This window comes from Trachypithecus francoisi, unplaced genomic scaffold (genome assembly GCF_009764315.1).
Source record: "Trachypithecus francoisi isolate TF-2019V2 unplaced genomic scaffold, Tfra_2.0 Lachesis_group3, whole genome shotgun sequence".
In the NCBI taxonomy this organism is placed as follows: domain Eukaryota; kingdom Metazoa; phylum Chordata; class Mammalia; order Primates; family Cercopithecidae; genus Trachypithecus; species Trachypithecus francoisi.
The window spans coordinates 37917833-37933489 of NW_022681468.1; the positions used below are offsets into that span (position 1 = coordinate 37917833).

At 37.7% G+C, this 15657-nt stretch overlaps 1 protein-coding gene across 14 annotated transcripts in view; it reads right to left on the minus strand.

Moving 5' to 3' along the window:
• GPHN (gephyrin) overlaps positions 1 to 15657 on the minus strand; it is a 791686-nt gene that overhangs the window by 129896 nt on the left and 646133 nt on the right. For all 14 annotated transcript variants that reach the window (XM_033187698.1, XM_033187697.1, XM_033187683.1 and 11 more), the window contains one exon: positions 9802 to 9939. In XM_033187698.1, the coding sequence (XP_033043589.1) occupies positions 9802 to 9939 (138 nt within the window). The remainder of the gene's footprint in view (positions 1 to 9801; positions 9940 to 15657) is intronic.

The window sequence follows — 15657 nt, forward strand, 5'->3', positions numbered from 1 at the left end:
GGCTTCAGGGGCCGGGCACGGTGGCTCAAGCCTGTAATCCCAGCACTTTGGGAGGCCAAGACGGGCGGATCATGAGGTCAGGAGATCGAGACCATCCTGGCTAACACAGTGAAACCCCGTCTCTACTAAAAAATACAAAAAACTAGCTGGGCGAGGTGGCGGGCGCCTGTAGTCCCAGCTACTCGGGAGGCTGAGGCAGGAGAATGGCGCAAACCCAGGAGGCGGAGCTTGCAGTGAGCCGAGATCCAGCCACTGCACTCCAGCCTGGGTGACACAGCGAGACTCTGTCTCAAAAAAAAAAGAAAATAATTTTCAACCCAGAATTTCATATCCAGCCAAACTAAGCTTCATAAGTGAAGCAGAAATAAAATCCTTTACAGACAAGCAAATGCTTAGAGATTTTGTCACCACCAGGCCTGTGTTACAAGAGTTCCTGAAGGAAGCACTAAACATGGAAAGAAACGACTGGTACCAGCCACTGCAAAAACACGCCAAATTGTAAAGACCATCAATGCTATGAAGAAACTGCATCAATTAATGGGCAAAATAACCAGGTAACATCATAATGACAGGATCAAATCCACACATAACAATATTAACCTTAAATGTAAATGGACTAAATGGTCCAATTAAAAGACACAGACTGGCAAGTTGGATAAAGAGTCAAGACCTATCAGTGTGCTATATTCAAGAGACCCATCTCATGTGCAGAGACACACATAGGTTCAAAATAAAAGGATGGAGGAAGATCTAACAAGCAAATGGAAAGCAAAGAAAAAAAAAAAAAAAGCAGGGGTTGCAATCCTAATCTCTGATAAAACAGACTTTAAACCAACAAAGATCAAAAGAGACAAAGAAGGCCATTACATAATGGTAAAGGATCCATGCAGCAAGAAGAGCTAACTATCCTATATGCACCCAATATAAGAGCACCCAGACTGATAAAGCAAGCCCTTAGAAACCTACAAAGAGACTTAGACTCCCACACAATAATAATGGGAGATGTTAACACCCCACTCAAGACAGAAGGTTAACAAGGATATCCAGGACTCGAACTCAGCTCTGGACCAAGCAGAACTAATAGATATCTACAGAACCAAGAGCAAACAAATTCAAAAGTGAGCAGAAGGCAAGAAATAACTAAGATGAGAGGAGAACTGAAGGAGATAGAGACATGAAAAACCCTTCAAAAAAAATCAATGAATCCAGGAGCTGGTTTTTTTGAAAGGATCAACAAAATTCGACCGCTAGCAAAAAAGAAGAAAAGAGAGAAGAATCAATAATAAAGAGGAAAAGAGACAAGAATCAAATAGATGCGATAAAAAATGATAAAGTGGATATCACCACCAATCCCACAGAAATACAAACTACCATCAGAGAACACTATAAACACCTCTGTGCAAATAAACTAAAAAACCTAGAAGAAATGGATACATTCCTGGACACATACACCCTCCCAAGACTAAAGCAGGAAGAAGGTGAATCCCTGAATAGATCAATAGCAGGCTCTGAAATTGAGGCAATAATAGCCTATCAACCAAAAAAATTCCAGGCACAGACAGGCCTTCAGTCGATCAAACTTCTCAGAGCTAAAGGAGGAACTATGTAACCAGTGCAAAGAAACTAAAAACCTTGAAAAAAGAAAGAATGAATGGATAACTAGAATAATAAATGCAGAGAAGACCTTAAAAGAACTGACAGAGATGAAAACCATGACACGAGAAATACATGACAAATGCACAAGCTTCAGTAACTGACTCGATCAACTGGAAGAAAGAGTATTAGTGACTGAAGTACAAATGAATGAAATGAAGCCAGAAGACAAGTGTAGAGAAAAAACAATAACAAGAAATGAACAAAGCCTCCAAGAAGTATGGGATTATGTGAAAAGACCACATCTACGTCTGATTGGTGTGCCTGAAAGTGACGGGGAAAATGGAACCAAGTTGGAAAACACTCTGGAGGATATCCAGGAGAACTTCCCCAACCTAGTAAGGCAGGCCAACATTCAAATTCAGGAAATACAGAGATGCCACAAAGATACTTCTCGAGAAGAGCAACTCCAAGACACAGAACTGTCAGATTCACCAAAGTTGAAACGAAGGAAAAAATGTTAAGGGCAGCCAGAGAGAAAGGTCGGGTTACCCACAAAGGGAAGCCAATCAGACTAACGGTAGCTCTCTTGGCACAAACTCTACAAGCCAGAAGAGAGTGGGGGCCAATATTCAACATTCTTAAAGGAAAGAATTTTCAACCCAGAATTTCATATCCAGTGAAACTAAGTTTCACAAGTGAAGGAGAAATAAAATCCTTTACAGATAAGCAAATGCTTAGAGATTTTGTCACCACCAGGCCTGCCCTACAAGAGATCCTGAAGGAAGCACTAAACATGGAAAGGAACAACTGGTACCAATCATTGCAAAAACATGCCAAAATGTAAAGTCCATCGATGCTAGGAAGAAACTGCATCAACTAACGAGCAAAATAACCAGCTAATATAATAATGACAGGATCAAGTTCACATATAACAATAATAAAATTAAATGTAAAGGGACTAAATGGTCCAATTAAAAGACACAGACTGGCAAACTGGATAAAGAGTCAAGACCCATCAGTTTGCTGTATTCAGGAGACCCATCACACATGCAGAGACACACATAAGCTCAAAATAAAGAGGTGGAGGAAGATCTAACAAGCAAACGGAAAACAACAAAAAAAGCAGGGGTTGCAATCCTAGTCTCTGATAAAACAGATTTTAAACTATCAAAGATCAAAAGAGACAAAGAAGGCCATTACATAATGGTAAAGGGATCAATTAAACAAGAAAAGCTAACTATCTTAAATATATATGCCCCCAATACAGGAGCACCCAGATTCATAAAGCAAGTCCTTAGAGACTTACAAAGAGACTTAGACTCTCACACAATAATAATGGGAGACTTTAACACCCCACTGTCAACATTAGACAGATCAATGAGACAGAAAGTTAACAAGGATATCCAGGAATTGAATTCAGCTCTGCACCATGCAGATCTAATAGACATCTACATAACTCTCCACCCCAAATCAACAGAATATACATTCGTCACAGCACCACAGTGCACTTATTCCAAAACTGACCACATAGTTCGAAGTAAAGCACTCCTCAGCAAATATAAAAGAACAGAAATTATAACAAGCTGTCTCTCAGACCACAGTGCAATCAAATTAGAACTCAGGACTAAGAAACTCAATCAAAACCACTCAACTACATGGAAACTGAACAACCTGCTCCTGAATGACTACTAGGTAAATAATGAAATGAAGGCAAAAATAAAGATGTTCTTTGAAACCAATGAGAACAAAGATACAACATATCAGAATCTCTGGGACACATTTAAAGCAGTGTGTAGAGGGAAATTTATAGCACTAAATGCCCACAAGAGAAAGCAGGAAAGATCTAAAATTGACACCCCAACATCACCATTAAAAGAACTAGAGAAGCCAGAGCAAACACATTCAAAAGCTAGCAGAAGGCAAGAAATAACTGAGATCAGAGCAGAACTAAAGGAGATACAGACACAAAAAACCCTCCAAAAAAAAAATCAATGAATCCAGGAGCTCGTTTTTTAAAAAGATCAACAAAATTGATAGACTGCTAACAAGACTAATGAAGAAAAGAGAGAAGAATCAAATAGACACAATAAAAAATGATAAAGGAGATATCACCACCGACCCCACAGAAATACAAACTACCATCAGAGAATACTATAAACACCTCTACACAAATAAACTAGAAAACCTAGAAGAAATGGATAATTTTCTGGACACTTACACTCTCCCAAGACTAAACCAGGAAGAAGTTGAATCCCTGAATAGACCAATAACAGGCTCTGAAATGGAGGCAATAATTAATAGCCTACCAACCAAAAAAAGTCCAGAACCAGAGGGATTCACAACAGAATTCTACCAGAGGTACAAGGAGGAGCTGGTACCATTCCTTCTGAAACTATTCCAATCAATAGAAAAAGAGGGAAACCTCCCTAACTCATTTTATGAGGCCAACATCATCCTGATACCAAAGCCTGGCAGAGACACAACAAAAAAAGAGAATTTTAGACCAATATCCCTGATGAACATCGATGCAAAAATCCTCAATAAAATACTGGCAAACTGAATCCAGCAGCACATCAAAAAGTTTATCCAGCACGATCCAATGGGCTTCATCCCTGGGATGCAAGGCTGGTTCAACATACGCAAATCATTAAATGTAATCCAGCATATAAACAGATCCAATGACAAAAACCACATGATTATCTCAATAGATGCAGAAAAGGCCTCTGACAAAATTCAACAGCCCTTCATGCTAAAAACGCTCAATAAATTCGGTATTGATGGAACGTACTTCAAAATAATAAGAGCTATTTATGACAAACCCACAGCCAATATCATACTGAATGGGCAAAAACTGGAAGCATTCCCTTTGAAAACTGGCACAAGACAGGGATGCCCTCTCTCACCACTCCTATTCAACATAGTGTTGGAAGTTCTGGCTAGGGCAATCAGGCAACAGAAAGAAATCAAGGGTATTCCGTTAGGAAAAGAAGAAGTCAAATTGTCCCTGTTTGCAGATGACATGATTGTATATTTAGAAAACCCCATTGTCTCAGCCCAAAATCTCCTTAAGCTGATAAGCAACTTCAGCAAAGTCTCAGGATACAAAATTAATGTGCAAAAATCACAAGCATTCTTATACACCAGTAACAGACAGAGAGCCGAATCAGGAATGAACTCCCATTCACAATAGCTTCAAACAGAATAAAATACCTAGGAATCCAACTTACAAGGGATGTAAAGGACCTCTTCAAGGAGAACTACAAACCACTGCTCAGTGAAATAAAAGAGGACACAAATGGAAGTACACACCATGTTCATGGATAGGAAGAATCAATATCGTGAAAATGGCATACTGCCCAAGGTTATTTATAGGTTCAATGCCATCCCCATCAAGCTACCAATGACTTTCTTCACAGAATTGGAAAAAACTGCTTTAAAGTTCATATGGAACCAAAAAAGAGCCCGCATTGCCAAGATAATCCTAAGCCAAAAGAACAAAGCTGGAGGCATCACGCTACCTGACTTCAAACTATACTACAAGGATACAGTAACCAAAACAGCATGGTACTGGTGCCAAAACAGAGATATAGACCAATGGAACAGAACAGAGCCCTCCGAAATAATACCACACATCTACAGCCATCTAATCTTTGACAAACCTGACAAAAACAAGAAATGGGGAAAAGATTCCCTATTTGATAAATGGTGCTGGGAAAATTGGCTAGCCATAAGTAGAAAGCTGAAACTGGATCCTTTTCTTACTCCTTATGCGAAAATTAATTCAAGATGGATTACAGACTTAAACGTTAGACCTAAAACCATAAAAACCCTAGAAGAAAACCTAGGTAATACCACTCAGGACATAGGCATGTTGGGCAAGGACTTCATGTCTAAAACACCAAAAGCAATGGCAACAAAAGCCAAAATTGACAAATGGGATCTAATTAAACTAAAGAGCTTCTGCACAGCAAAAGAAACTACCATCAGAGTGAACAGGCAACCTACAGAATGGGAGAAAATTTTTGCAATCTACTCATCTGACAAAGGGCTAATATCCAGAACCTACAAAGAACTCAAACAAATCTACAAGAAAAAAAAAAAAAACCCCATCAAAAAGTGGGCACAGGATATAAACAGACACTTCTCAAAAGAAGACATTCATACAGCCAACAGACACATGAAAATGGGCCCATCATCACTCGCCATCAGAGAAATGCAAATCAAAACCACAATGAGATACCATCTCACACCAACTAGTTCAGCCATTGCGGAAAACAATGTGGCGATTCCTCAAGGATCTAGAACTAGAAATACCATTTGATCTAGCCATCCTGTTACTGGGTATATACCCAAAGGATTATAAAACATGCTGCTATAAAGACACATGCACACATATGTTTACTGCAGCACTATTCACAATAGCAAAGACTTGGAGTCAACCCAAATGTCTATCAGTGACAGACTGGATTAAGAAAATGTGGCACATACATACCATGGAATACTATGCAGCCATAAAAAAGGATGAGTTCGTGTCCTTTGTAGGGACACGGATGCAGCTGGAAGCCATCATTCTCAGCAAACTCTCGCAAGAACAGAAAACCAAACACCGCATGTTCTCACTCATAGGTGGGAATTGAACCAAGAGATCACTTGGACACAGGAAGGGGAGCATCACACACCAGGGCCTATTGTGGGGAAGGGGGAGGGAGGAGGGATAGCATTAGGAGATATACCTAATGTAAATGACGAGTTAATGGGTGCAGCACACCAATATGGCACATGTATACATATGCAACAAACCTGCACGTTGTGCACATGTACCCTAGAATGTAAAGTATAAAAAAAAAAAAAAAAGATATGTGGTAGTTACACAGTAGTTAATATGTAGAGAAGTAAGATAAAGTTTTTCCAAGAGAAAACTATATAAGCAAAGGGGCCAGGCTTGGTGGCTTATGCCTGTAATACTAGTACTTTGGGAGGCTGAGGCGAGAGGATTGCTTGAGGCCAAGAGTTCAAGGCCAGCCTGGGAAACATAGTAAGACCTAGTCTCTTAAAAAAAAAAAGATATATAAATAAAGGCTTAGACGTAAGAGAGAATAAGAAGTAAGAATTATCACGTCAGGTTTAGGGAGAAGCAAGGTCTCTTGATAAGGAGGTAAGAGAAGAAACAAAAAAAAAAATTAGAAGAAATCAGGTTATAAAAGGCCTTTCATGACATGTCAAGGAGTTTGAATTTTATCTTGAGGTTATAGAAAAACAGCTGAAGAGCTGCGTGTAGGGAGTGTGAATAACAAATTAGCAAATTTGAACAGATTACTTTGGCATCAAATTGGAGAATGGATTGGGACAAACTTAATTTGGGGGAGGGGAGTCTGTTACAATTGTCTAGAAAGTTAATAATAAAGACCTAAACTGGGCCAGGCGCAGTGGCTCACTCCTGTAATCCCAGCATTCTGGGAGGCCGAGGTGGGCGGATCACCTGAGATCGGGAGTTTGAGACCAGCCTGACCAACATGGAGAAACCCTGTCTCTACTAAAAATACAAAATTAGCTGGGCATGGTGGTGCACGCCTGTAATCCCAGGTACTCAGGAGGCTGAGGCAGGAGAATCACTTGAACCCAGGAGGTGGAGTTTGCCATGAAACGAGATTGTGCCATTGCACTCCACTCTGGGCAACAAGAATGAAACTCCATTTCAGAAAAAAAAAAAAAAAAAAAAAAAAAAAACCTAAAATAAAACAATAACAGAGGGAATGTAGAACAAGGGACAGTTTTAAGAGGACGCAGAAACACAAGTATTTCTACACAAGTAGAAGTAGAGAAAATAAATTTAGTATTTGTCATGTTATATTTACTAGCAGCAGATATGTAATACATTTAGAATATGAGTTTGAAGCTTGGACAAGCTCTGGGCAATGGTATTGATTTAAAATTCACCTTATAAATGGTATCTGAAACTACTAGCCTGCATGAGGCCATCTGAAGTCAACGGACAAGATGTGAAAAGGGCCAAAGAAAAAAAACTGTAAAGAAACCTTTTCAAGGAATTGACAAAGGAAGGCAAGCCTGTAAAGGAGCCAATTAGAGGAGACAAGTACTACATTAATTTACCAATCTCTTCTGCACTAGCCTATGAAATCCACGGGGCAGGAGTTTTATTTCTATTATCTTTGCAAATACAGGACTTAACATAGTATCTGACATTTACTTGATGTTTATTAAATATTTGTTGAATAAAGTAAATTATGTTTCTATATATAATGTTTTCTAAACACCTAATCAAAGTGCCTAGGGGGTCTAATTACAATACCCTTTTACACAAAAAAATGAGTTTGATCCAACTCAAAGGTTCAATGCAAACCTCATTATTATTTTTCATCATCATAGGTGGAAACACTTGACAAAAAGTTATCCATCTGTGAAGAGTCTGCTCACGTATAAGTGACAACCGATTTGACGAATAAATGAATGGGAAAGAAGCACATGAAGGGAAAAGAGAATACATCTGACAGCATTTTTCTCTAGAGGAAAAATGAAATGGCAATTTCCAACCTTTTTAAAACAAACAAACAAACAAACCAGAATGTCTCTTTAAATGTGACCTGGAATACATGGTGAGATTTTTCTAAGGACTGATGTTAAGGGAAACTCCTCTGAAATTATAAAAAAAAACAAAAAAAAACAAAAAAAACAGGGATGGTTTATTTATTTTTATAACAGGTAAAGTAGTATTAATTTTTTTATAACTTAAGTTTACATTCACATTTTCTGAAAATGTCTTGGTTTCTACTGATATCAATAAATATCTCAACATTCCACATTTGATAATAAAGAAAACTATTCCATTAAAATTGTTTTGAAATCACACAGTTAATTCCTGACTAATCCCTACTCTAGTCAGTTTTCTAATCTTTCCTTTATTGGGGAGTAAAAGAAAAACAAATGGTTTAAGCCTAATGATATGCATATCTAAAAGAATGTGAACCAAAGATGTAGGATAAGGGCAAACTATAATAACGATTCTTGTCTAAGTAGGGACACAGAGAAAAGAGCTAAAATCTGGCACCATTATGTTAGCTGCATTATTTTTTATAATTTAATGGTGGAAGAAGAGAGCACAATTATGTAGTAAAAGGAAGAATGTAAATCTTGAGACCTTAATCCTATTCCTTTTCTGCTATTCTGAGTTTGAGTTTCCTTGCAAAAAAAATTAGGGTGTTGGCCGGGCGCGGTGGCTCAAGCCTGTAATCCCAGCACTTTGGGAGGCCGAGACGGGCGGATCACGAGGTCAGGAGATCGAGACCATCCTGGCTAACACGGTGAAACCCCATCTCTACTAAAAAAATACAAAAAAAAAAAAAAAAAAAATCTTAGACAACTTAAAAAAAAATTAGGGTGTTTGTGCTCCCTACTGTTCATTGTAGTTTGAATATTTTATGATTCTATAAAGTTTTTTATTTATAAAATTAATTCTGTTGTGTTCTTTCTGCATAACAAATTAAGAAACTATATTTTATTCAGATTGCACTAAACACAACTCCTCTTTTTGGTGTTGGGAAGAAACCACAAGCTTCATTGGCTGGAAGTTCTCCTCAGGAGTCTGGTCTTCTGGAACTGGATGCCTGAATACAACTCCTATGCTGAATTTTTAGAAATGGAAGTTGTTAATTAAAAACAAAATACTGGGGAATGCTACCTTTCCATTGTCTTAGTTATCCATGGATATATTAACATTTTTTAATATTTATTTACAATGTATGTAAATACATTGTATTTACATTTAAATACAGGTTTTCCAAACAGAAAAAGATGATTACAAGACATATTAGTTGTCTCCCATTTCTGACAGAAAAGACATCACATAGACTCAGAGTTTACTTTCCTCATTCAGTGCTGACAGCCCTTTCTTTAGTTTGCAGTATTGGTATTTTGATGGACAGCAGAAACACAGCTGATTTTCTTCCTTTTTTTTTTTTTTTTTTAATGAAAAGGCAGTTTCATGGATTTTACTCTGTATACTGTTAAGGCTGAACCCTTAGCCTTTTTCTTATTGAGTAGAAATAAGAAAAAAAAAAAAAGAATGATGATAATTGTAATAATAGTTAATAATCTTTCTTTTTCAGGAAAACTGTGCATTAATGTTACATGAATCTTATTTGGTAAAAAATGAAGAAAAGTAAGGGAAATGGTCAAATATAACAGTACCTCGGTAATTGATGATTTCTGTCCCAAGCACCGGAGTCATCTCCAGGACTGTGATAAAGGCTTTGTCCATAGATGTCAGAGGAAAAGGAGACATACGGTGTCTTCTGGCCACCTTGGTGATATCGACAGCACTGTGACCTGAACAGTAAGATAATTAAGAATATGATACTGTAACACTGATTAAAAAGTGGCAATGACTTATAATATCACAACTCCCAATTTCAAATGTCCCCAAATGAAGATTAGCAGGTGAGAAACTGTTTCTCCTGCCTGCAAAATATAGGGAACATTAAATCAAGTTAGCAGTGTTACATCATGTGTCAAAACTTAGCGAAATTCAATGATGACATTGACTAATCCTTTTTGAGCTCTTTCTATGTGTCAAGGCAGTGTACTAAATTAACTCATTAATCCTCCCAACAACTTTATGGTGAGGCACCACAATTATCCTTATTTATAGGTGAGGAAAGAGAAGCTTAGAGAAATTATGTATCATTTCCTAAATCACAGAGCTAGTAACAGAAGAGCTAAGATTCAAAACTAGGTAATTTTGGCTTCAGAGTTCATGTACTCAACTACTACACAAAATTTTGAATACTTAATGCACTAGTTAGTAAAATGAAGTCCCCAAACTTCAATTTATTTAGGATATCATAGGAAATTTTCTCTCCTCTGAAAAAAGTTATGAAGAAATATTATTATTTAGCTATCGACTCCACAGGTAACCATATTTAGTCCCAAAGCATTCGTATCATCCATACATTAAAACTACTAATTTTATATCTCCAATCTCAACCTCTACCCTGAATTCTACATTTTTACATCGTCCAACATGCATTTGGATGTGCAACCAGCAACTCAAACCTAAAATGTCCCAAAACAAACTCTTAATTCCCCATCCTCCTATTCCACCCATACAATGACTTATTCTCTTGCAGTTCCCATTTCAGTAAATAGCAACTCCATTCTTCCAGTTATTAAGCCAGAACCTTGCAAGGTACTTGATTCTTATATATTTAAACTATCTTTAAAATATATCTGGAATCTGATAATTACTCACCACTTCGATGACTACTATAATAGTTGAGACCATCACTGATTTCCTGGGAAATTGAAGAGCATCCTAACTGGTCTCTCTGCTTCTATCCTTGTCATACTACAATTTATTCTCCACACAGCAGTTAGTGATTCTTTGAATCACTGGATTGTGCTAATCTCTGCTCATAGTTCTCTAATGACTTTCCATGTCCCTTACAATAAAATCTCTGCTATGGCCTATAAGCTCAAAGTATTATGGCTCCCATTGTCCTCCTAACATTCCCTCTTTGTTTACTGTGCTCTAGTCATACTGATTCCTTTTTTTTACTTGATCATGCCAAATTCATCTCTCCTCAGGGTCTTTTTACTTTCTGTTTCCTCTGCTTGAACCATTCTTCCCCAGATAGTCTCTCATTTCCCCATCTATCCATCACTTCTTTCAGGTCTCTGTTCAAATATCACTTCATCAGAGAGAAATTTATTGAACACTCTCTATGGAATACCCACCATCACTCTTTATTTCCCTTACCCTACTTTTCTTTTCTTCATAGCTATATATATACCCATGTACATACATAATATGGATATTCATAACCAATATATAAAATATGTAAATATAAATGTATATTGATATTTGTTTATAGTCTTCCTCTTCTCAACAGAACATAAAGTTCCATGAGAGCAGCAACTTTGTCTTGTTTACTGTTTTTGTCCGCAGTACTTAGAACAGCATCTGGCATATATTAGCAAACAAAAAATAGTATTTGTTGAATTAATAAATGCATAATTTAATGACAAGAAGGAACTTCTTGGAGTATTATATCTTCATATATAAATAACTTGACCTTTTCCTTGGAGCCATATAAGCCTACATGACAAAGAGTTAACAAAAAGTAGCAACTGCAAATACTGCTGCTTAGCTCTCCTACCTGCTATCCACAATCCCCTTCGTAAGCAGCTAGGAGTGGCCGTATGATATAATTCTGGCCAATCAGGGGTAGGAATAAGTCCCCGGGGCAGGCTTCCTCTTAACAAATAAAAAGATGAAGATATGAAGCTTTAAGAGGAGAAAGCTTTTGCCCATCTACCGTTTTTTCTACCTGGAACATGGCTGGAACTGGGAGCTGGGCTGACATTGGGGACTGGAAGGTGCTGTAGCCACTTCTGAACTACGAAGATGCAAGCCCATGCAGTAAGTATAGAAAGGTGAAAAGAAAAAAGAATCCAAGTCCCTCATTACAATGTAGAGCTGCTGTAAAAACCCTAGACTGGGCCAGGCGCAGTGGCTCAAGCTTGTAATCCCAACACTTTGGGAGGCTGAGACGGGCGGATCACGAGGTCAGGAGATCGAGACCATTCTGGCTAACGCGGTGAAACCCCGTCTCTACTAAAAAATACAAAAAAACTAGCTGGGCGAGGTGGCGGGCGCCTGTAGTCCCAGCTACTCGGGAGGCTGAGGCAGGAGAATGGCGTAAACTCGGGAGGCGGAGCTTGCAGTGAGCTGAGATCCGGCACTGCACTCCAGCCTGGGTGACAGAGCGAGACTCCATCTCAAACAACAACAACAACAACAACAACAAAAAACCCTAGACTGCGTGGCTCCAGACTTAGATATGTGAAATACATAAGCTCCCATCTCTTTAAACCACTTTATAATGATTATATGTATCCTTCATAAGATTATGAGTTTCTTGTCATTGCAATTTATTAAATTTAGCACTCCTACTCCAATCCCAGTGGCTGTTCCAGACATGTTCAATGAATTGACTTAAAGGCACTACCCCAAAGGGTTTTCATTCTAAGACTAATGACATTGTCATAGGCACCTAAGAAAAATATATACAAAGTTGCTTATACTATTAATATGTGATTTCTTCTCATATTAATTCAAAATCGCAAAATTTTCAAAGTTTGAAAAACCTTAGAGATTATTTAGTGCTACATAGAATCTTCTATTCAAATTGTGGGTGAACACTTCAAAAAGGATTATATGTGATTCACCAATCACTTACAACTGAAATATAAATTTATTTGTAACTCATTTTCATTGAGGTCTTGACCTACTCATTCAAATATAAAAAAATCATTGTCACAACCAGTGTAACTAGGCAGAATGATAGAGATTGCTGCTTCTGCTTTTTATTCAGCTTTATAGGTCTCAGATTAGATCTTTTTTTTGTGATAGGCTGCACTGTATGGTGCAAATTGGATATAATCTTACAAAAGTTGTCTTTTAAAAATATGTTTAGTTTCTGGGAAGAAAATTCTACTTCTTAGTTATATAGGTTTTATCTGTTGAATATGCTTTGTAATAGGCATTTTCTTATTAAACAGCAAGTCTGATGATACACATATCCATTCAACAAATATTGACTGAGTGCACTTTATGAACCAGGAACAGTTAGGGACTTGGGATACTGAGAGTAAAATATACCCTATATATCCTGCCATGAAGAATATATAACAGCCCAGCAGAAAGGAAAGAAAAACAAAGAGAAAGAGACCAAGAAAGAGAAAGAGAAAGAGGAAGGAAGGAAGCAAGAAAGGAAGGAAGGAAGAAAGAGAGAGTAGTAAACCACCTGATGGTTCTGTAAGTTTTATTTTTTTACTTTATTTTATTTATGTTCCAGGATACATGTGCAGGATGTGCAGGTTTGTTACACAGGTAAACTTGTGCCATGGTGGTTTGCTGCACAGATCAACCCATCACCTAGGTATTAGGCCCAGCTATTCTTTCTGATGCTCTCCTTCCCTGCAACCCCCTGACAGGACCCAGTGTGTGTTGTTGCCCCGCCATGTGCCCATGTGTCCTCATTATTCAACTCCCACTTTAAGTGAGAACATGCAGTGTTTGGTTTTCTGTTCCTGTGTTAGTTTACTGAGGATAATGGCTTCCAGCTCCCTCCCTGTCCCTGCAAAGCACATGATCTCATTCCTTTTTTTTTTTGATCTCATTCCTTTTTATGGCTGCATAGCATTGCATGGTGTATAGGTACCACATTTTCTTTATCCAGTCTATCATTGATAGGTGTTTGGGTTGATTCCACGTCTTTGCTATTGTGAATAAGTGCTGCAATGAGCATACACATGCATGTATCTTTATAAGGAAATGATTTATATTCCTTTGGGTATATACCCAGTGATGGGATTGCTGGATCAAATGGTATCTCTGGTTCTAGGTCTTTGAGGAATCACCATACTGTCTTCCACAATGATTGAACTACCAACAGTGTAAAAGAGTTCCCATTTCTCCACACCTTGCCAGCATCTGTTCTTTCTTGACTTTTTAATAACTGCCATTCTGACTGGCATGAGATGGTATCTCACTGTGTTTTTGATTTGCTTTTCTCTAATGATCAGTGATGTTGAGCTTTTTTCCACGTTTGTTGGCTGCATGTATATCTTCTTTTGAGAAGTGTCTTCATATTCTTTGCCCACTTTTAAATGGGATTATTTTTTTCTTGTAGTTTCTGGATATTACACCTTTGTCTGATGGATAGACTGCAATAATTTCCTCCCATTCTGTAGTTTGTCCCTTCACTCTGATGACAGTTTCTTTTGCTGCACAGAAGCTCTTTAATTAGATCCCATTTGAAAATTTTTGCTTTTGTTGCAATTGCTTTTGATGTTTTTGTCATGAAATCTTTGTCCGTGTCTATGTCCTGAATGGTATTGCCTAGATTTTCTTCTAGGGTTTTCATAGTTTTGGGTTTTACATTTAAATGTTTAATCCATCTCGAGAACTTTTGTACAAGGTGTAAGGAAAGGGTCTAGTTTCAATTTTCTGCATATACCTAGCCAGTTCTCCCAGCACCATTTATTAAAAAGCAAATCCTTTCCCCATTGCTTTTGTCAGGTTTGTTGAAGATCACATGGCTGTAGATGTGCAGTCTTAGTTTTGAGTTCTATATTCTGTTTCACTATGTGTTTGTTTTTGTACTAATACCATGCTATTTTGTTTACTATAGCCTTGTAGTTGAGTTTGAAGTCAGATACACGATGCCTTCAGTTTTGTTCTTTTTGCTTAGGATTGTCTTCGTTATACAGGCTCTTTTTTGGTTCCATATGAACTTTAAAGTAGTTTTTTCTAATTCTGTGAAGAATGTCAAGGGTAGTTTAATGGGAATATCATTGAATCTATAAATTACTCTGGGCAGTATGGCCATTTTCATGATATTGATTCTTCCCATCCATGAGTGTGGAATGTTTTTCCATTTGTTTGTGTGCTTTCTGATTTCCTTGAGCAGCAGTTTGTAGTTCTCCTTAAAGAGGTCCTTCACCTCCCTTGTTAGCTGTGTTCCTAGGTATTTTATTCTCTTTGTAGCAATTGCAAAAGGGAATTCATTCATGATTTGGCTTTCTGCTTGTCTACTGCTGGTGTATAGAAATGCTTGTGATTTTTGCACATTGATTTTGTACTTTGCTGAAGGTGCTTATCAGCTTAAGAAGCTTTCGGGCTGAGATGATGGGGTTTTCAGATATAGCAGTATATCATCTGCAAACAGAGATAGCTTGACTTCCTCTCTTCCTATCTGAATACGCTTTCTTTCTTTCTCTTGCCTGATTGCCCTGGCCAAAACTTCCAATTCTACGTTGAATAGGAGTGGTGAGAGAAGGCATCCTTGTCTTGAGCTGATTTTCAAGGGGAATACTTTGAGCTTTTTCCCATTCAGTATGATATTGCCGGTGGGTTTGTCATAAATGGCTCTTATATTTTGAGGTATGTTCCATCAAAACCTAGTTTATTGAAAGTTTTTAACATTAAGGGAATTTTAATTTTATCGAAGGCCTTTTCTGCATCTATTGAGATAATCATGT